This window comes from Haliotis rubra, unplaced genomic scaffold (genome assembly GCF_003918875.1).
Source record: "Haliotis rubra isolate DU_JTF1 unplaced genomic scaffold, ASM391887v1 Scf1180, whole genome shotgun sequence".
NCBI classification, from domain to species: domain Eukaryota; kingdom Metazoa; phylum Mollusca; class Gastropoda; order Lepetellida; family Haliotidae; genus Haliotis; species Haliotis rubra.
The window spans coordinates 142-22,170 of NW_025765093.1; the positions used below are offsets into that span (position 1 = coordinate 142).

General features: G+C 39.5%; 1 protein-coding gene across 18 annotated transcripts in view; it reads right to left on the minus strand.

The window, feature by feature from the left end:
• Positions 1-649: 649 nt before the first annotated feature.
• LOC124259515 (cubilin-like) overlaps positions 650-22,029 on the minus strand; it is a 59,125-nt gene continuing 37,745 nt past the window's right edge. For 11 of the 18 annotated variants that reach the window (XM_046693782.1, XM_046693730.1, XM_046693767.1 and 8 more), the window contains 15 exons: positions 12,917-13,009; positions 12,463-12,750; positions 12,113-12,205; positions 11,670-11,894; positions 11,227-11,316; positions 10,317-10,568; positions 9,836-9,937; positions 9,411-9,680; positions 8,841-8,930; positions 8,420-8,689; positions 7,870-7,962; positions 7,405-7,698; positions 6,027-6,119; positions 5,452-5,737; positions 5,103-5,195 (listed from right to left, as the gene is read on the minus strand). In XM_046693782.1, the coding sequence (XP_046549738.1) occupies positions 5,607-5,737; positions 6,027-6,119; positions 7,405-7,698; positions 7,870-7,962; positions 8,420-8,689; positions 8,841-8,930; positions 9,411-9,680; positions 9,836-9,937; positions 10,317-10,568; positions 11,227-11,316; positions 11,670-11,894; positions 12,113-12,205; positions 12,463-12,750; positions 12,917-13,009 (2,384 nt within the window). In that variant the 3' untranslated portion in view covers positions 5,103-5,195; positions 5,452-5,606. Of the gene's footprint in view, positions 817-5,102; positions 5,196-5,451; positions 5,738-6,026; positions 6,120-7,404; positions 7,699-7,869; positions 7,963-8,419; positions 8,690-8,840; positions 8,931-9,410; positions 9,681-9,835; positions 9,938-10,316; positions 10,569-11,226; positions 11,317-11,669; positions 11,895-12,112; positions 12,206-12,462; positions 12,751-12,916; positions 13,010-14,296; positions 14,591-14,761; positions 14,855-15,311; positions 15,582-15,739; positions 15,830-16,165; positions 16,434-16,586; positions 16,689-17,132; positions 17,385-17,841; positions 17,932-18,312; positions 18,538-18,753; positions 18,847-19,119; positions 19,408-21,276; positions 21,370-22,029 lie in introns of those variants that run through there. The other 7 variants (XM_046693751.1, XM_046693722.1, XM_046693714.1 and 4 more) reach the window with 7 other exon arrangements.

Here is a 22,029-nt window from a genome sequence, read left to right on the forward strand (position 1 = left end):
AGCTACATTCTTTCAATCCGCGAGAGTCAGTAATGCCGTTTTTCGTACACTAAGTCAAAAATGCAAATATGAAATAATAAAAGCAATTTATTTCAACTTATACATCAAATACATAGATACAAGAACTGAGGAGTTACGGAGACATTCAAAGACTGAACAGCAAGAAGGATGACGTCAACTGCAATTGCCTACTTTCCCTATACATCGATATAGCCCCAATGCCCAAGCCTTTGTTGTCAGTGGTTGGCGACGATGTACTAAGATGGAATACACTGTTCCTAAATAAGCAATTGTTTTTGTTTCTTTGTTGTTATGCATTAGTCAGCAACATTCCAGCTTATCACATTAATATTGGATTAGTGGACAGAATAGTTAATGACATTATATCTAATGTTGAACCCGCCGTGAGTCAACCTAACAAAAGACCCAAAGTAGCAACAGCTCTTTTTTACAAGCAGTGGACTGCTAAATACCTATTTTAACAACAAACTAGTTGGTTCTTTCAGACTTACAAAAGTACGTCCTTGGTGAGCTTATCCTGCCACACAATCTGTTGGTGCCTGTCAGTCCCGAGAACCTGGTCTCCACGTAGTCGTAGCCTACATGATGTACTCAGACTGTGGTGGATGAGGAGTTGTAGTATGTCCTCTGAACGCGTCAAACTGAGAGTACGTGAGATTGAACCTGTATGGACCCTGTGTTGGAGGTCTGATGATGATATAGGTGCAGTTCAGATTACTTCTGTAGAGACCTGTACTGTACACGGGACTCCTTATTTGTTCCACTGGGGGTCAGAAAGCACCTGGTCACAACGATCTGAAAGTAAAACATTTTATGGTCAACAATTTAAAAACATGATGAGATTCAAGAATTTTTCATGGAAAAATAGTCTGGTGTTGAGAGAAAGAAACAGCACTTTGTAGATTATATGTAACAACTGATATAAAATTTTAAATATCAAAATACATTACTATATAAAGAGTGAAATTACCTTCCTCAACTCTTGTAAGACACGTTGAATCCCGGCCTACTGATTTCATTGTTTGTATGAAAGACCAGGTCAAACTGCACGTCAGTCGTGTACCCTGAGGAATTAAAACTACATTTGTCATACGATGCATGGATCATTACACATGAAGAGCATAAATAATGCAATGGGGAAATTCGTATGTGAGAGATTGAGCTTAGACTGGCATTAATGTTACAATAAATATGCAACCAAATACACTGAACTTTCTCCATAGATTGCCGGGGGGAGGTGTCAGCTGACATAGGGTATTTTTGTTATGATGTTGATAATACAAAACAACCTTTCATATTTCATAAAAGCATTTTTTCATACTTACATGGAATGCCGATGTATGTTTTCAAACGATTGAAACGTGTTGCCCTCACAGATAAATGTGGTTCCTGCAGCGACAAAACCACAATATCTCCCGGAAGTGTAGGAACCGTCTGTATAGTATACATAATCGTTGTTGTAACAGTTTGTGGAACTGTACGATGGGGGTTCTAGGTCAAATCTGTTGACAGTGACTGTGATCTTCGCCATGCTGTATGGGCTTGATAATGTATATCGGCAGTCAAGGTTGTTGTGATAGAAGACCATTGCTTGTCACAGGGCTGCGAAAGAGTGCCTTCAGTCGAGGAAGATGGACACAAAGGCAACCATCTGTAATATAAATGAATCAGTTTCACACAAACACAATAATACTATTATCGAAACGACTTGGCACTTCAAAACAATGAAAGGATCTGAAGGTGGATTTTACAATTTCTACGTTGTTATTTTGCATACATGAATATACAGAAATTGAAATAGTCACCTGGAACAATGTTGTAATGGATGTTGAAGCCCATGTTTGTCTGACTATTGTCACTGATGAAGGTCACGACAAATGTGCCATCAAAGCTGACTGTAAAAGAAAAACGCAGAACCAATAGTGTTGCGATTTGTGACATCACATCTGCACATATAAACATACACTTATACATGATCTTGCAAACAGTGAACAAAGAAACCTGGTGATAAATATTTGAAGAAATATAAAATTTCTTTGAAGAAAACAAATATCAAAACTGCCAAACTATGGACCAATGACGATCAATGTTTGAGGCAGGGTGGGAATGCTACACAACAATGTTCTCTTGTAACATATGTTATAATTAGGATATATTGTTTTCGGTAAAACAGATTCTAAGTACCCTTGTTAGGCTGAGTACCATTCAGATTCGAGCCCACACCCTCAGAGTCAGGCGCCTGTTCTCTTGTTTTACTTGCTTTATCTCTTACTTGGAATGTGGAAACCCTTGCGGTAACCCTTAAATTTGTGTTCATAAAACTCTTATATCAAAATGTCTTAAAACACTAAAAGTCAGGATACCATATACTCACAGCTCCGGTTCCCATACTGGTATCCACATAGTCTCTCTTCACCATTCATATCCACGTAGTCTTTACAGAGAGACGTGCTGTTGTCCTGGTCCTCCAGTTGGAACTGATTCAGTCTAAAGACAATTGTTTGACCCTCAGCGTTGTCCCCTTTATTGTGAAGATGCAGTGAGCACTGTCATTGTAGGAACGACTGTACACTGGCGCAGAGCCATAACCAGTGTAGCTGTTGATGTAGCCCACAGTGTCGGTCAGCGTAACATTGCATGAAACTGAGAGAAATGCACTGTTCAGTTTCATTCATCAATAGATTACATCGCAAGTAAAAAGGATGATTAAAATGACAGTAAGTATTACTTAATTAAGCATTTGTGGAACAATATGTCTAGGTAATCTTCAGTAACCCAACTGTCATCTGTTACCTACCGGGTCTGGTGCTGTAATAGATGTGATAGACTTCCCTCGTCCCTGCGACTGCTGTAGCTGAGTGATGATACCTCACTGGCAGCTCAGGCCCCACTGATGTGACTGCAAACATACGACAAGTAACGATATCTCTGTTTGGAGAAGTAGGGAAAAACATTGTGTGAGTTCAAGACGTGTTCAACTTACTTTACCTGGCTATTTTGGGTTACATTAGGTTCCCGTCAGCCGATCATGAATTGATAGATTGAGTATCATTGTAGCCAAACGCCGTGGTATAAATCACTGGATTGTCTGTAATATCCATAATTTACAAGCCGCCGTCACAGAGTTGTAGTAATGGTAATGTCAGCGTTAAAGAGGAAACGGACAAAAACAACATATCCTTCAATTTCTTTGAACTTCTCTGTTTTGCATAAATGCAGATCATTCCTCGTAACACCCTACACTTTGACAATTATTGCGACACTTCTTTTGTACTTACAGTTGTATTGGCCGTAAACAGTCCCGCAGTACTGGGTGTCATTGATCTCAACATAGCTGCCAGAACACGTAACGCTGCTGTTCATGTAGTTATGCGGCATATAGAATGGACTGAAGTACATTGTTATCACAAAGGGGTAGTAGGGCGGACGAACGATGTAGTCACAGTCCACGTCATGTGTTAGAGCAAGTCTTGACACAGAGTAAGAATCGATGCTCCCCGATGTTGTACGATATACCTGGTCACATGTGTCTGCAATGAACAGATAATGATAATATGTCATAAGGTAGGGAAAGGTCATCATGTGTGTCTTTGTGTATTACAGATGCTAACTGTAACCAAACCATAGACTAATCTACGAAACACTAAACGTGTATGGTACAATCCTTCAGAAACTGTTATTTGTGCTGGTCAAACAAACATACTCTGCTATGTAAACGCATCTGTTTTGAACGCCAATTTTAACCCCAATTACCTCCTCGCACCTATCATCTCAACGATTTAATCCTCAACATGTTCTAGGGCTAGACGTATGCATATGTCAGTGCACAAACAAAGTGGTAAACGGTAAATGAAAATTAATGGATATCGACTTTTTTGTAGTATGAGGGACACAGCGTTTCCAGAGTATGTTCTCACTCCTTCACCAATGAAGAAGTGAGGATACACGCCGAAACGTCACGTCCCTCATAGTACAGAAAGTTGACATCCATAAATATTCACCCCTAATGTGTATCAGGTATAAATGTCATTCAAAGACTTTAAACAAAGTGGTGTTTGGATAAGTTTGATCCAACTAGCTACAACATCTCTTTTGCCTGATCTCCATCCACTTTTAATTACAGAGATGGGCGCTCTGTGAGACTACACATGACAAGGACATTAGCATGCTACTATATCTTATTACATAACTTACAGTCAGTTACATGGTAGTCGACGTCCACCCCTCGGCCAGCTCCAATACTATCGGACACGAAGGTAATATTGATTCTCCCAATCAAAGGAACTAAACAAAGGAAAAGCAAACATAGAACAATCAACATTATTCATATAACGAGAGGGAGGTTTAATAAGTTGCTATTTTTGTTGGTCACACCATCCATACTCTCTTTGTTTCTTCATGGGCTACACTTTCTAATTGTGATGAACGATAGGGGCAGCATTGCCTACACCGTATAGGTCTCTAAGACAACGAAGCGAAGTGTGTACGCATACATTCAGACAAGCGTTATTGCAGGAAGCAGTACCAATTGATTGCTGATGTCCCACAACGTGTTGCTATCATAAACTGATCTAAAACGTAATACACTATTTGCGCACCCAAATGAAGTCTTGGACAGACATGAATTCACTACTCACATGACGTCTGTGTCAACCTGCTTCCACAGAAACGCTGTCCGTTAATGCTGAAGTAATCCCCACAAGATACATCAAAGAGCCTGACTGAGAAAGTAACGGTTTTGAGGGAATCTCCCAGGTCGAGGTAATAAATACACAAGGTGTCTGCTGGGTAGGTCAGTCCACCTTCAACCACAGGGGTGCGGATTGTACCACTATTCTGGTCGAGGTCCGTCACACAGGGGTCTGAAATATTCACATATTATCATCCACATTTGTAACTTCTATGTCGACATGTGCATGTAACTAAATCTGATCTGGAGAAAGTTGTACGTACATTTTACTAAGAGCCCAGATATGGGACATACAAAATATATAGCTCCTGTACTTTATGTATGTGTATTATCACACGTGTATTCTTTAACATTTCCAACATGTCCCCACATTAATTTGAATGCTCCTTACTGTTACTGTAAGTGTAGGTGATGTTAAATCCACTCCTCTCAGTAGAGCTGTCACTGTGGAAGGTGATGTTCAGGTCGCTTTCAAAGATGTTGTCTGAAACATTGAAATAAAATACTTTCACTTTAACATCCATGACGTAACAAACATTGTTTCTTCCTTTCTAAAATATAGATCATACATGATGATTATACAAATTCTATCCGACTGAAATTTGAAGGCATAACCACACAACTGAGTCGTTTATACTCATGTAACTAAAAGACCACAACTACCACTACCAGATTCTAGTTATTGCTGTAAGAGAAAATATCTTTCACTGGTGACTGTTTGTGTCGAATGTGGTACTGACATTTGTAAGATATGGGCGAAGTCCTCGTTCCACACATCCTGGCAGAGGAGTAGCCGTCGTAGAGGATCTGCATGTAGTCATTGCTGCAGGAAGTGGAGAAATAGTTACTCGAGTAGGAATAATATCTCTGAATGTCGAACTCCTCCAGTGTGATGTTAACAACCCATGGGCCCTGCTGGAGGCCTGATGGTGAACAGGCAGTCGAGGTTAGGAGAGTAGTTGGCGATGCCATTGCCAGGAACCTGGATCTGTCCTTCGGTGTCTGTGGCGACGTGGTAACAGCTGTCTGTAGAGAAAGAGTTTGGCCATCAAATTTCGACTCATGTACCACTCGTGCAGCAGTAACATATAGTACATGTACATACACATAGTCTGATAATTTAGTCTGTCAGGACATGGTAACAACTGTCTGTAGAGAAAGAGTTTGGGCCATTAAGTTTCGACTCATGTACCACTCTGCAGCAGTGACATTTAGTACATGTACATACACATAGTCTGATAATTTAGTCATGAAAGAAATAAAGTCACACCAAACATATGGATTCAGGAATGTTGTAATATGCCATGATACTCACTTTCTTCAAATGAATACTCCAACACAAATCCACGTCTCACTATAGATCTGTCAGTGACGAAGTGAATTGCAAAGTCGCCACCAAATGTGTTATCTGAAATAAACAGATTTATTATGCCGAACTTGTATAACAGATGTTTAATATGTTCTAAAAATAGAACATTTCACTTCCGGATGGAGGTGCAGATCAAGATAAAGATTATGCAGAAAAAATTATGGTTTGAAATATTATTTTCATATTCATGAAAAGCAACGAAATAGATATTAGAGGAAAACAGCCTCGAAGTAAAGATGAAATTGATAATATCCGCACGTCAGCGCACGCAAAATGCAAAATTACATTAAACGATTGTAGCAAACTGGTGTCGTGAAAACAGTGGTAAGTTATACGCTTAACATTTTACCCCAAACATACAGTTTAGTCTAACAAAGTGTCACTGAACCGGGAAAACTGTCTCACTTGTCCTCAGAGACACTGTCATGATGAAAACGATGTGTGACAGTGCTACAACTTGAAGCAACGGCAGTGTGATATTAATTTGACCTCACATACGCTAAGTCAAAACGATGTGTAACTCCATGCTTGGTGACGTCATAAACCTCTTCAAAGCCCAACCCCGTGATCTCGTTTGCATGTATAAATCACAACTGTCAACCAATTTTGACTGAACAAGAGCTAAGCTGTTTTCACATTTATTGTAGTCAACACTTACACCACATAATATGTCAAAGCGACATAATCAAAACCATATCGCCATTAAATCTCATAAAATGCTTCATTGTCTAATTGTATTCAAAAACGTAGAAATATACAAGGACACAAACATAGGAATTTTCCTTGCTAGTTTCGGGGTAATATGGTGAGGAATGGCCAATGGATTTCACGCGTAGCTAACAAAACGAAGGCTTCGTGGATCTTCAGATAAAACATATTTGATAGTAGTGAATGTGGTATCTGTTAATGATGAATACATGGTCATCAGTTGGCTAAGAAAACTTAAGGGTGTAGTACCAGCGTAATTGTCTTAAAATATATGTGACAGGACTGTTTTGCCCATTTTCGGTCCCACCCGAATTGCAGTGGAGGTTGGCGTGTTCTAATGAGTAGACACTTTTCGTCATTATGATCTTCAATTTTGACTGTTTCTTTTGCCAAAGTCAACAATATTCCAGCTTATCACGGCCATGTCTAATTAATGGAGAGAACAGTGGATAACATCATATCTAATGTCCCACCTGACGTGATTCAAACTTAACAAATGATCAAAATTAGATAGTGCTAATGACAAGCAGTAGGGTATTTGGGACATATATTAACTCCAACTGACGTAGTTCTTTCATAACGGTCGCTAATGTGTTGAAACATTATCACAACTTACAGAAGTACGTCCTTGCTGAACTCATCCTGCCACACAATCTGCTGGTGCTGTTGAGCCCCGAGAACCTGGTCTCCACGTAGTCGTAGTAACATGATGTACTCAAACTGTAGGATGAGGAATTGTAGTATGTCCTCTGAACGTCAAACTGAGAGAACGTGAGATTGAACCTGTATGGACCCTGTGTTGGAGGTCTGATGATATAGGTGCAGTTCAGATTACTTCTGTAGAGACCTGTACTGTTGACGGGACTTCTTATTGTTCCACTGGTGGCAGAAAGCACCTGGTCACAACGATCTGAAGTAAAATATTTGATAGTGACCAATTTAATGACAACATGAGCTTCAAGAATTTTTCATGGAAAAATAGTTTGGTAATGAGAAAGAAAAGCACTTTGTAAATTATATGCAAAAATTGATATAAAATTTTAAAGATCAAAATAAATTACCATATAAAGAAAGAAATTACCTTCTTCAATCGTGTAAGACACGTCGAATCCCGGCCTACTGACCTCGTTGTTGGAATGGAATACGAGGTCAAACTGTCTTGCACTCGTGTACCCTGAGGAATTAACATCGCATTAGTCATACAATGTATGAATCAGTATACATGACGAGCATAAATAATGCAATGGGAAAATTCGTATGTGAGAGATTGAGCTAAGAATGTCCTATATTTAATGAACACACACGCCATGACCAAAGTGACCAAATGTAACACATGTTATAGTTTGGATTGCACTTTTGATTGGGTGCCGGACTCTGAGAATGTGGGTTTGAGTCCCGGATGAGACACCGAACAAAAGTACTAGGATCTGTACTTTTCTTAGAAAGTGTAATCCCAAATTTAACATAGGTTAGTTTTATTTGATATTACAATAAGTTTGCAGCCAGATGCACTAAACTCTATACATGGCGAGACATCAGTTGTCATGAGGTATTTTTCATATTTCATACATTTGGTAATGCGGATGAACATGTCTGTATGTTTTCAAACGATTTAAACTTGTTGCCCTCACAGATAAACGTGGTTCCTGCAGCGACAAAACCACAATATCTCCCGGAACTGTAGGAACCGTCTGTATAGTATACATAATCGTTGTAACAGTTTGTGGAACTGTACGATGGGGGTTCTAGGTCAAATCTGTTGACAGTGACTGTGATCTTCGCCATGCTGTATGGGCTTGATAATGTATATCGGCAGTCAAGGTTGTTGTGATAGAGACCATTGCTTGTCACAGGGCTGCGAAGAGTGCCTTCAGTCGAGAAGATGGACACAAGGCAACCATCTGTAATATAAATGAATCACTTTCACCCAAACATGATAACACTATTATCGAAACGACTTTGCACTTCAAAACAATGAAAGGATCAGAAGATGGTTAAAATTTCTACGTTGTTATTTTGCATACATGAATATACAGAAATTGAAATAGTCACCTGGAACAATGTTGTAATGGATGTTGAAGCCCATGTTTGTCTGACTATTGTCACTGGTGAAGGTCACGACAAATGTGCCATCAAAGCTGACTGTAAAAGAAAAACGCGGAACCAATAGTGTTGCGATTTGTGACTTCACATCTGCACATATAAACATACACTTATACATGATCTTGCAAACAGTGAACAAAAGAAAACCTGGTGATAAATATTTGAAGAAATATAAAATTTCTTTGAAGAAAACAAATATCAAAACTGCCAAACTATGGACCAATGACGATCAATGTTTGAGGCAGGTGGGAATGCTACACAACAATGTTCTCTTGCAACATATGTTATAATTGGGATATATTGTTTTCGGTAAACAGATTCTAGTACCCTTGTTAGGCTGAGTACCATTCGGAATTCGAGCCCACACCCTCAGAGTCAGGCGCCTGTTCTTTTGTTTTACTTGCTTTATCTCTTACTTGGAATGTGGAAACCCTTGCGGTAACCCCTTAAATTTGTGTTCATAAAACTGTTATATCAAAATGTCTTAAAACACTAAAAGTCAGGATACAATATACTCACAGCTCCGGTTCCCATACTGGTATCCACATAGTCTCTCTTCACCATTCATATCCACGTAGTCTTTACAGAGAGACGTGCTGTTGTCACGGTCCTCCAGTTGGAACTGATTCAGTCTAAAGACAATTGTTTGACCCTCAGCGTTGTCCCCCTTTATTGTGAAGATGCAGTGAGCACTGTCATTGTAGGAACGACTGTACACTGGCGCAGAGCCATAACCAGTGTAGCTGTTGATGTAGCCCACAGTGTCGGTCAGCGTAACATTGCATGAAACTGAGAGAAATGCACTGATCAGTTTCATTTATCAATCGATTACATCGCTAGTAAAAAAGGATGATTAAAATGACAGTAAGTATTACTTAATTAAGCATTTGTGGAATAATATGTCTAGGTAATCTTCAGTAACCCAACTGTCATCTGCTACCTACCGGGTCTGGTGCTGTAATAGATATGATAGACTTCCCTCGTCCCTGCGACCGCTGTAGCTGAGTGATGATACCTCACTGACAGCTCAGGCCCCACTGATGTGACTGCAAACATACGACAAGTTACGATATCTCTGTTTGGAGAAGTAGGGAAAAACATTGTGTGAGTTCAAGACGTGCTCAACTTACTTTACCTGGCTATTTTGGGTTACATTAGGTTCCCGTCAGCCGATCATGAATTGATAGATTGAGTATCATTGTAGCCAAACGCCGTGGTATCAATCACTGGATTGTCTGTAATATCCATAATTTACCAGCCGCCGTCACAGAGTTGTAGTAATGGTAATGTCAGCGTTAAAGAGGAAACGGACAAAAACAACATATCCTTTAATTACTTGAAACTTCTCTGTTATGCATAAATACTGATCATTCCTCGTAACTGCCTACACTTTGACAATTATTGCGACACTTCTTTTGTACTTACTGTTGTATTGGCCGTAAACAGTCCCGCAGTACTGGGTGTCATTGATCTCCACATAGCTGCCAGAACACGTAACGCTGCTGTTCATGTAGTTATGCGGCATATAGAATGGACTGAAGAACATTGTTATCACAAAGGGGTAGTAGGGCGGACGAACGACGTAGTCACAGTCCACGTCATGTGTTAGAGCAAGTCTTGACACAGAGTAAGAATCGATGCTCCCCGATGTTGTACGATATACCTGGTCACATGTGTCTGCAATGAACAGATAATGATAATATGTCATAAGGTAGGGGAAAGGTCATCATGTGTGTCTTTGTGTATTACAGATGCTAACTGTAACAAAACCAGAGACTAATCTACGAAACACTAAACGTGTATGGTACAATCCTTCAGAAACTGTTATTTGTGCTGGTCAAACAAACATACTCTGCTATGTAAACGCATCTGTTTTGAACGCCAATTTTAACCCCAATTACCTCCTCGCACCTATCATCTCAACGATTTAATCCTCAACATGTTCTAGGGCTAGACGTATGCATATGTCAGTGCACAAACAAAGTGGTAAACGGTAAATGAAAATTAATGGCTATCGACTTTTGTAGTATGAGGGACACAGTGTTTCAGAGTATGTTCAGAGTATGTGAGGATACACGCCGAAACGTCACGTCCCTCATAGTACAGAAGTTGACATCCATAAATATTCACCCTTAATGTGAATCAGTTATAAATGTCATTCAAAGACTTTAAACAAAGTGGTGTTTGGATAAGTTTGATCCAACTAGCTACAACATCCCTTTTGCCTGATCTCCACCCCCTTTTAATCACAGAGATGGGCGGTCTGTGAGGCTATACATGAACTGATGACAGACAAGCACATTAGCATGATACTATAGCTTATTACATAACTTACAGTTAGTTACATGGTAGTCGACGTCCACCCCTCGGCCAGCTCCAATACTATTGGACACGAAGGTAATATTGATTCTCCCAATCAAAGGAACTAAACAAAGGAAAAGCAAACATAGAACAATCAACATTATTCATATAACGAGAGGGAGGTTTAATCAGTTGCTATTTTTGTTGGTCACACCATCCACATTCTCTTTGTTTCTTCATGGGCTACACTTTCTAATTGTGATGAACGATAGGGGCAGCATTGCCTACACCGTATAGGTCTCTAAGACAACGAAGCGAAGTGTGTACGCATACATTCAGACAAGTGTTATTGCAGGAAGCAATACCAATTGATTGCTGATGTCCCACAACGTGTTGCTATCATAAACTGATCTAACACGTAATACACTATTTGCGCACCCAAATGAAGTCTTGGACGGACATGAATTCACTACTCACATGACGTCTGTGTCAACCTGCTTCCACAGAAACGCTGTCCGTTAATGCTGAAGTAATCCCCACAAGATACATCAAAGAGCCTGACTGAGAAAGTAACGGTCTTGAGGGAATCTCCCAGGTCGAGGTAATAAATACACAAGGTGTCTGCTGGGTAGGTCAGTCCACCTTCAACCACAGGGGTGCGGATTGTACCACTATTCTGGTCGAGGTCCGTCACACAGGGGTCTGAAATATTCAAATATTATCATCCACATTTGTAACTTCTATGTCGACATGTGCATGTAACTAAATCTGATCTGGAGAAAGTTGTACGTACATTTTACTAAGAGCCCAGATATGGGACATAAAAAATATATAGCTCCTGTACTTTATGTATGTGTATTTCACACGTGTATTCTTTAAGATTTCCAACATGTCCCCACATTAATTTGAACGCTCCTTACTGTTACTGTAAGTGTAAGTGATGTTAAATCCACTCCTTTCAGTAGAGCTGTCACTGTGGAAGGTGATGTTCAGGTCGCTTTCAAAGATGTTGTCTGAAAACATTGAAATAAAATACGTTCACTTTAACATCCATGACGTAACAACCATTGTTTCTTCCTTTCTAAAATATAGATCATACATGATGATTATACAAATTCTATCCGACTGAAATTTTAAGGCATAACCACACAACTGAGTCGTTTATACTCTTGTAACTAAAAGACTACAACCACCACTACCAGATTCTAGTTATTGCTGTCAGAGAAAATATCTTTCACTGGTGACTGTTTGTGTCGAATGTGGTACTGACATTTGTAAGATATGGGCGAAGTCCTCGTTCCACACATCCTGGAAGAGGAGTAGCCGTCGTAGAGGATCTGCATGTAGTCATTGCTGCAGGAAGTGGAGAAATAGTTACTCGAGTAGGAATAATATCTCTGAATGTCGAACTCATCCAGTGTGATGTTAACAACCCATGGGCCACCTGCTGGAGGCCTGATGGTGAACATGCAGTCGAGGTTAGGAGAGTAGTTGGCGATGCCATTGCCAGGAACCTGGATCTGTCCTTCGGTGTCTGTCAGGACGTGGTAACAGCTGTCTGTAGAGAAAGAGTTTGGGCCATCAAATTTCGACTCATGTACCACTCTGCAGCAGTGACATATAGTACATGTACATACACATAGTCTGATAATTTAGTCATGAAAGAAATAAAGTCACACCAAACATATGGATTCAGGAATGTTGTAATATGCCATGATACTCACTTTCTTCAAATGAATACTCCAACACAAATCCACGTCTCACTATAGATCTGTCAGTGACGAAGTGAATTGCAAAGTCGCCACCAAATGTGTTATCTGAAATAAACAGATTTATTATGCCGAACTTGTATAACAGATGTTTAATATGTTCTAAAAATAGGACATTTCACTTCCGGATGGAGGTGCAAATCAAGATAAAGATTATGCAGAAAAAAATATGGTTTGAAATATTATTTTCATATTCATGAAAAGCAACGAAATAGCTATTAGAGGAAAACAGCCTCGAAGTAAAGATGAAATTGATAATATCCGCACGTCAGCGCACGCAAAATGCAAAATTACATTAAACGATTGTAGCAAACTGGTGTCGTGAAAACAGTGGTAAGTTATACGCTTAACATTTTACCCCAAACATACAGTTTAGTCTAACAAAGTGTCACTGAACCGGGAAAACTGTCTCACTTGTCCTCAGAGACACTGTCATGATGAAAACGATGTGTGACAGTGCTACAACTTGAAGCAACGGCAGTGTGATATTAATTTGACCTCACATACGCTAAGTCAAAAACGATGTGTAACTCCATGCTTGGTGACGTCATAAACCTCTTCAAAGCCCAACCCCGTGATCTCGTTTGCATGTATAAATCACAACTGTCAACCAATTTTGACTGAACAAGAGCTAAGCTGTTTTCACATTTATTGTAGTCAACACTTACACCACATAATATGTCAAAGCGACATAATCAAAACCATATCGCCATTAAATCTCATAAAATGCTTCATTGTCTCATTGTATTCAAAAACGTAGAAATATACAAGGACACAAACATAGGAATTTTCCTTGCTAGTTTCGGGGTAATATGGTGAGGAATGGCCAATGAATTTCACGCATAGCTAACAAAACGAAGGCTTCGTGGATCTTCAGATAAAACATATTTGATAGTAGTGAATGTGGTATCTGTTAATGATGAATACATGGCCATCAGTTGGCTAAGAAAACTTAAGGGTGTAGTACCAGCGTAATTGTCTTAAAATATATGTGACAGGACTGTTTTGCCCATTTTCGGTCCCACCCGAATTGCAGTGGAGGTTGGCGTGTTCTAATGAGTAGACACTTTTCGTCATTATGATCTTCAATTTTGACTGTTTCTTTTTGCCAAAGTCAACAATATTCCAGCTTATCACGGCCATGTCTAATTAATGGAGAGAACAGTGGATAACATCATATCTAATGTCCCACCTGAGGTGATTCAAACTTAACAAATGATCAAAATTAGATAGTGCTAATGACAAGCAGTAGGGTATTTGGGACATATATTAACTCCAACTGACGTAGTTCTTTCATAACGGTCGCTAATGTTGAGAAACATTATCACAACTTACAGAAGTACGTCCTTGCTGAACTCATCCTGCCACACAATCTGCTGGTGCTGTTGAGCCCCGAGAACCTGGTCTCCACGTAGTCGTAGTAACATGATGTACTCAAACTGTAGGATGAGGAATTGTAGTATGTCCTCTGAACGTCAAACTGAGAGAACGTGAGATTGAACCTGTATGGACCCTGTGTTGGAGGTCTGATGATATAGGTGCAGTTCAGATTACTTCTGTAGAGACCTGTACTGTTGACGGGACTTCTTATTGTTCCACTGGTGGCAGAAAGCACCTGGTCACAACGATCTGAAGTAAAATATTTGATAGTGACCAATTTAATGACAACATGAGCTTCAAGAATTTTTCATGGAAAAATAGTTTGGTAATGAGAAAGAAAAGCACTTTGTAAATTATATGCAAAAATTGATATAAAATTTTAAAGATCAAAATAAATTACCATATAAAGAAAGAAATTACCTTCTTCAATCGTGTAAGACACGTCGAATCCCGGCCTACTGACCTCGTTGTTTGAATGGAAGACAAGGTCAAACTGTCTTGCACTCGTGTACCCTGAGGAATTAACATCGCATTAGTCATACAATGTATGAATCAGTATACATGACGAACATAAATAATGCAATGGGAAAATTCGTATGTGAGAGATTGAGCTAAGAATGTCCTATATTTAATGAACACACACGCCATGACCAAAGTGACCAAATGTAACACATGTTATAGTTTGGATTGCACTTTTGATTGGGTGCCGGACTCTGAGAATGTGGGTTTGAGTCCCGGATGAGACACCGAACAAAAGTACTAGGATCTGTACTTTTCTTAGAAAGTGTAATCCCAAATTTAACATAGGTTAATTTTATTTGATATTACAATAAGTTTGCAGCCAGATGCACTAAACTCTATACATGGCGAGACATCAGTTGTCATGAGGTATTTTTCATATTTCATACATTTGGTAATGCGGATGAACATGTCTGTATGTTTTCAAACGATTTAAACTTGTTGCCCTCACAGATAAATGTGGTTCCTGCAGCGACAAAACCACAATATCTCCCGGAAGTGTAGGAACCGTCTGTATAGTATACATAATCGTTGTAACAGTTTGTGGAACTGTACGATGGGGGTTCTAGGTCAAATCTGTTGACAGTGACTGTGATCTTCGCCATGCTGTATGGGCTTGATAATGTATATCGGCAGTCAAGGTTGTTGTGATAGAGACCATTGCTTGTCACAGGGCTGCGAAGAGTGCCTTCAGTCGAGAAGATGGACACAAGGCAACCATCTGTAATATAAATGAATCACTTTCACCCAAACATGATAACACTATTATCGAAACGACTTACCTTTTGTACTTTAAAACAGTGACTGGACCCTACAGAGGTTGCAGTTTTTACATTGTTATTTTGCATACATGAATATAACAGAAGTTAAAATAGTCACCTGGAACAATGTTGTAATGGATGTTGAAGCCCATGTTTGTCTGACTATTGTCACTGATGAAGGTCACGACAAATGTGCCATCAAAGCTGACTGTAAAAGAAACGCAGAGCCAATAGTGTTACGATTTGTAAACATAAACATATTCGGAATCGCTTAAACTGTGAACAAAATGGAAATATAATATATATAAAAGATAATATGTATGTATACATATGTGACGAAATCTGAACCGATCTTAGAGAAAACAAATATCAAAACTACTAATTTGTGGAGAAATGTCTATTAATGTTTGAGGCCGGTGAAAATGCTCTACAACCATGCTCTCTTGTTGTGCACGTTTGCTTAATGGATATTGAAGGTTGTGTTCATGAAACTGTTATATCAAAATTTTCTAAAACACTAAAAGCCAGGATACCATATACTCACAGCTCCGGTTCCCATACTGGTATCCACACAGTCTCTCTTCACCATTCATATCCACGTAGTCTTTACAGAGAAACGTGCTGTTGTCACGGTCCTCCAGTTGGAACTGATTCAATCTAAAGACAATTGTTTGACCCGCAGCGTCGTCTCTCTTTATTGTGAAGATGCAGTGAGTGCTGCCGTTCGGAACGACTGTACACTGGCGCAGAGCCATAACCAGTGTAGCTGTTGATGTAGCCCACAGTGTCGGTCAGCGTTACATTGCATGAAACTAAAATAAATGCACTATTCAGTTCCACTTATCAATCGATTACATCACAAGTAGAAGGATAATTAAAATGACAGTAAGTATTACTTAACTAAGCATTTGTGGAATAATATGTCTAGGTAATCTTCAGTAACCCAACTGTCATCTGTTACCTACCGGGTCTGGTGCTGTAGTAGATATGATAGACTTCACTCGTCCCTGGGACCGCTGTAGCTGAGTGATGATACCTCACTGGCAGCTCAGGCCCCACTGATGTGACTGCAAACATATGATAAGTAACGATATCTATGTGTGGAGAAGTAGGGCATTGTCACAAAATTCAGATCTCATATGAGTGTCAGTTCCATGATCAATGTCGATGCTTTACATATTCTACAAGCCCAGGTTATTCCGGGTCAAATCGGGTTTCCATCAGCCTAATTACAAATGTTTATGTTGTTCAGTTGGGTTGAATTGATAGAGTCTCATTGTAGCCAGTTGTTCATGGTATCAATCAGTGGATGGTCCTCTCCATACTCGATAATATACAAGCCGCCATCATAGAGTTGGAATATTGCTTATGTCAGCGTTAAACACGAAAAGGAACAAAAATAAAACATATTCGTCAATTTCCTATAGCTTCTCTATCTTGCATGCATACAGATTATACCTCGTAACACACTAGACTATGAAAAAATATATCGACATGTCTTGTGTACTTACAGTTGTATTGGCCGTAAACAGTCCCGCAGTACTGGGTGTCATTGATCTCCACATAGCTGCCAGAACACGTAACGCTGCTGTTCATGTAGTTATGCGGCATATAGAATGGACTGAAGAACATTGTTGTCACAAAGGGGTAGTAGGGCGGACGAACGATGTATTCACAGTCCACGTCATGTGTGAGAGCAAGTCTTGACACAGAGTAAGAATCGATGCTCCCTGTCGTTTCATGATACACCTGGTCACATGTGTCTGCAATGAACAGATATAATGACATGTTATAAAACATGGGAAAAGTCATCATGTGTGTCTTTGTTGATTACAGATACTAACTGTGATAGAAACACAGACTAGTCAACAGAACACTAAACGTGTATGGGATAATCCTTCAGAAACTGTTTTGGATTGGTATATTCTTAGTCATTCACCCTGATAAAAAAGTAAGAATACACGCCGAAACGCCATGTCCCTCATGCATTTAGTGTTGACAGAAGTTGACGTCCATAAATATTCACCTTTTATGTGTATAAGATATAAATGCCATTCAAAGACTTCAAACAAAGTGGATAATTTTGATCCAACTAACTACAACAACCCGTTTGCCTCATCTCCACCCACTGTAATCACAGATGGAGCTCTAAGAGACTATACATGAACTGAAAACAAACAAGGTTACTAGTATGCTGTTATATCGTATTACATAACTTACAGTCAGTTACATGGTAGTCGACGTCCACCCCTCGGCCAGCTCCAATACTATCTGACAGGAAGGTAATATTGATCCTCCCAGTCAAAGGAACTAAACAAAGGAAAAGCAAATGTAGAACAGTCAACATAATTCACATGACGAAAGCGAGGTTTAATAGGTTGCTAGTTTTGTTCGGAGATGTTCGAATACCAACTACATCCTTCATGTAGCCACACTTTCTAACTGTGATGAAAGATAGGGACAGCATTGCCGCCATCGTATAGGTCTCTAAGACAACGAAACAAAATGTGTATGCATATATTCAGACAAACGTTATTGCAGGAAACAACACTAATTGGTTGTCGCTGTCCCATAACGTTTTGCTATTTAAACTGGTCTAAAACACTTGATTAGCCACCGTTATCGTATGGTAGTATATAAAACCATTCACACCTAATGGACGTCTTGGACGGACATGGATTCACTACTCACATGACGTCTGTGTCAACCTGTTTCCACAGAAACTCTGTCCGTTAATGCTGAAGTAATCCCCACAAGGTACATCAAACACCCTGACTGTGAAAGTAACGGTCTTGAGGGAATCTCCCAGGTCGAGGTAATAAATACACAAGGTGTCTGGTGGGTAGGTCAGTTCACCTTCAGTCACCGGGCTGCGGATTGTACCGTTATTTGGGTCGAGGTCCGTCACACAGGTGTCTGAAATATTCACATATTATCATCCACATTTGTAACCTCTATGTCGACATATGTATGTAACTAAATCTGATCTGGAGAGAGTTCTACGTACATATTACTCAAAACACAGATGTTGGGCCAAAAATGGACTGGATAAATATCTAGGTCCTGTCCTAAATGCATGTATATTTTAAGCCTTTCTCAACATGCCTCCAAATTATTTTGAACGCTCCTTACTGTTGCTGTAAGTGTAGGTGAAGTTAAATCCACTCCTCTCAGTAGAGCTGTCACTGTGAAAGGTGATGTTCAGGTCGCTTTCAAAGATGTTGTCTGAAAAGATTGGAATAAAATACTTCCTCTTTGACACCAATCACTCAACAGCATAAATTCATTCTTTCTTTTAAAATATAGAATAAATACCATGATCATACAAATTCTACACAACTGTATTATCCTCTATATTGAAGCATCACGGCGTAATCACGCAACTGGGCGATTTAATATATACAAATCAGAATATGCCTATAAGCACTTGATTACAATTATCCTTAGAAGCGATAATGTCTTTCACTGATGGCTGTTTGTATCGAATGTGTTACTGACATTTGTAAGATATTGGCGAAGTCCTCGTTCCACACATCCTGGAAGAGGAGTAGCCGTCGTAGAGGATCTGCATGTAGTCATAGCGGCAGGAGTTGGAGAAATAGTTACTCGAGTAGGAATAATATCTCTGAACGTCAAACTCTTCCAGAGTGATGTTAACAACCCATGGGCCACCTGCTGGAGGCCTGATGGTGAACAGGCAGTCGAGGTTAGGAGAGTAGTTGGCGCTGGCATTGCCAGGAACCTGGACCTGTCCTTCGGTGTCTGTCAGGACGTGGTAACAGCTGTCTGTAGAGTAAGAGTTTGGGCCATCAAATTACGACTCATGTACCACTCTGCAGCAGTGACATATAGTACATGTACATACACATAGTCTGATAATTTAGTCTGTCAGGACATGGTAACATCTGCCTGTAGAAGAAGGGATTTGGGCATCAAATTACGTCTCTATGTTCAATTTCAATTATGCGTGATCTTTATGTCTAATAAAGTGACTACAGTGTTCAATAATTACGGTAAAACAAGTGCATGTGTAGGTGTCACAAGGGAAATAACTCATGCAAAAAAATAAGTTTCTGTCTGTTTACATTTGGACGCTGAATTTCTTCTGTACTTGGAATAATTTGGATTGGCGTTATCATGCATAAAGGAAGGAAGCAGTGTAACAGCCTAAATAATCAAACACGAAAACGTTCAATGAAGTAATAGCTTTCATTGGTCAAATCTCGCGTGTCAGATTCTTATCCCGAGTTTGATGCGGCGCTCTCAAAGGAAGAGCTGAGTTCTAATGTCCTGCGCATATGCTGTATTTTCTACATTGCTCAAGTTTGCCGTTTTGTGCCTGTGGAATGTTTGTAATTAGTTCTGTGGAATGATTTATGTTATATCAAATGTTGGAAGTTGTTTAATAACGTAATGATCATACCATTCCAGCACAGACCAGCAACGGCTGAACTATATTCAATGTACAACTACAAACTCCCCGCAAACTAATATCAAAGTAAAGCTAAATAATTTGATGGCTGTCATAGCCTATCGTTAAGTCACTATTGCTTTTAAATCATTACACTCTGTTTTACCAGTTTCCACGTACAATAACGAAACCATGGTGAATAAAATCAACGGAGGTATCGAAGCAAGAATCTTCCAAAAATATTTAACTTTTCCACTGTTGAGATCCAAGTGAGAAATAATCATCGAAATCTCTTCTCTACGTTCTCACGCATTTGCAGTATTTTCATGCATCGATATTACTACTTTGGAATGTAATATTTCACCTACATACCCGATCAATTGTGTAGCGTATGCATGTACTAATCTTGTGCCCCTGGCTGTTTATGTGCCGATGAAATGTGTTGTTGAAATATTAGATATTGTTGGCCACGATACATTTCAAGTGTGGGGCGGTGGGGTAGCCTAATGGTTAAAGCGTTGGCTCGTCACGCCGAAGACCCGGGCTCGAATCCCCACATGGGTACAATGTGTGAAGCCCATTTCTGGTTTCCCCGCCCTGATGTTGCTGGAATATTGCTAAAGGCGGCGTAAAACCAAACTCAGTCAGTCAGTTAGTCAAATAGTGTATGATGAATGTATTCGTCAAACTGCAGTCAGTGACATCGGAATCCTTCTAGCCCCAGATCATGAGCCACATTCGTGTAAAAATGTTTCACGTCAAAGGTCAACAGAACAGCATGCGTAGGTATGACTTCAGATAGGTGATGGAAAACAGCCTGTATCATCTCGAACGAAAGCTGGAACTGTATTTGTGAGTGGTTTCAATATATTACATACGAAGTTGGTTGAGTATTGATAGAACTAGGTCTAGATACTTGGTCTCGGGGGTTCTCTATCTCAACCGATTCTCATTTCTGTTCAATAATTGCTTGTGTATTTGGGGCAGTCAAATACGTTTGCAGTCTGAAACCTTTCTATATCACAGTCGGTATAATATACCCGTACGTATATCATATTAATAGAATTACTACATTCAGAAAAAGTATTTTTATGGGAAGTTGTCTCAGTTTTCACACATGCAGATACAATTTCTCACACATTACACACAGGTAATTGAACAGGATTTGTGCGAGGATGTGTTGGATATGGATATTATCTACAGACAGATAAGCAGCTGTAAAATAGAAATATGTTTTTACTTACTTTCTCGAATCCTAAATGTTGCAATAAAACCAGAATACTGAACTGAACCGTCAGTGTGGAAGTGTATCTGGAAGTCCCTCTCCTGTGACACAACTGAAAACAATCAGGTATGCATAGTTACTATCTTTCATGCCATTCTAACTACTTTCACACAAACCACTTACAAATCTTGATTAAAACGTTGAACGTTTTGGCAGAGATTTCTTATGAATGTGAAAATGGTTTTGCCGCTTCTATTTGCTTACATGTAGACAAAGTTGTGCAGGCCATTGTGGCTATATCTACCATCAGCAATTTGAAGACACATAAAATCACACTGATTATCATTACTAATCCGTCGTTTTCAATCAATCCCGTACTGTCTGTGTCTAGCCACATTCTGATGGTCACTTTCTGTGACTGTGATTGAAAGGCAACTGTTATGTGACATCGCTCTGACTGAAACCTAAGCATGAAGCGAATACAACTGAATTTCTTTCATTTCAGATGACATTTCTGTAATTGAAAGGTAGATAAATGTTTATGTCAGGGATATCAGTGTGCCGATAGGTAAATAGATATTTCCATTTGGGACAATCATGAACTTAAGAGCAAATGACCTTCTTTAATATGTTATACATTATGTGGTGACGTACTGGTTGAGGTACCTCTTTAAATGACAGAACCCTTAATAATATAAGTACATTTGGCAACTGAAATAGGTCTTATGACGGACAATTACCACTAACCCTCTCGTTTATCTAACCGTTTTGG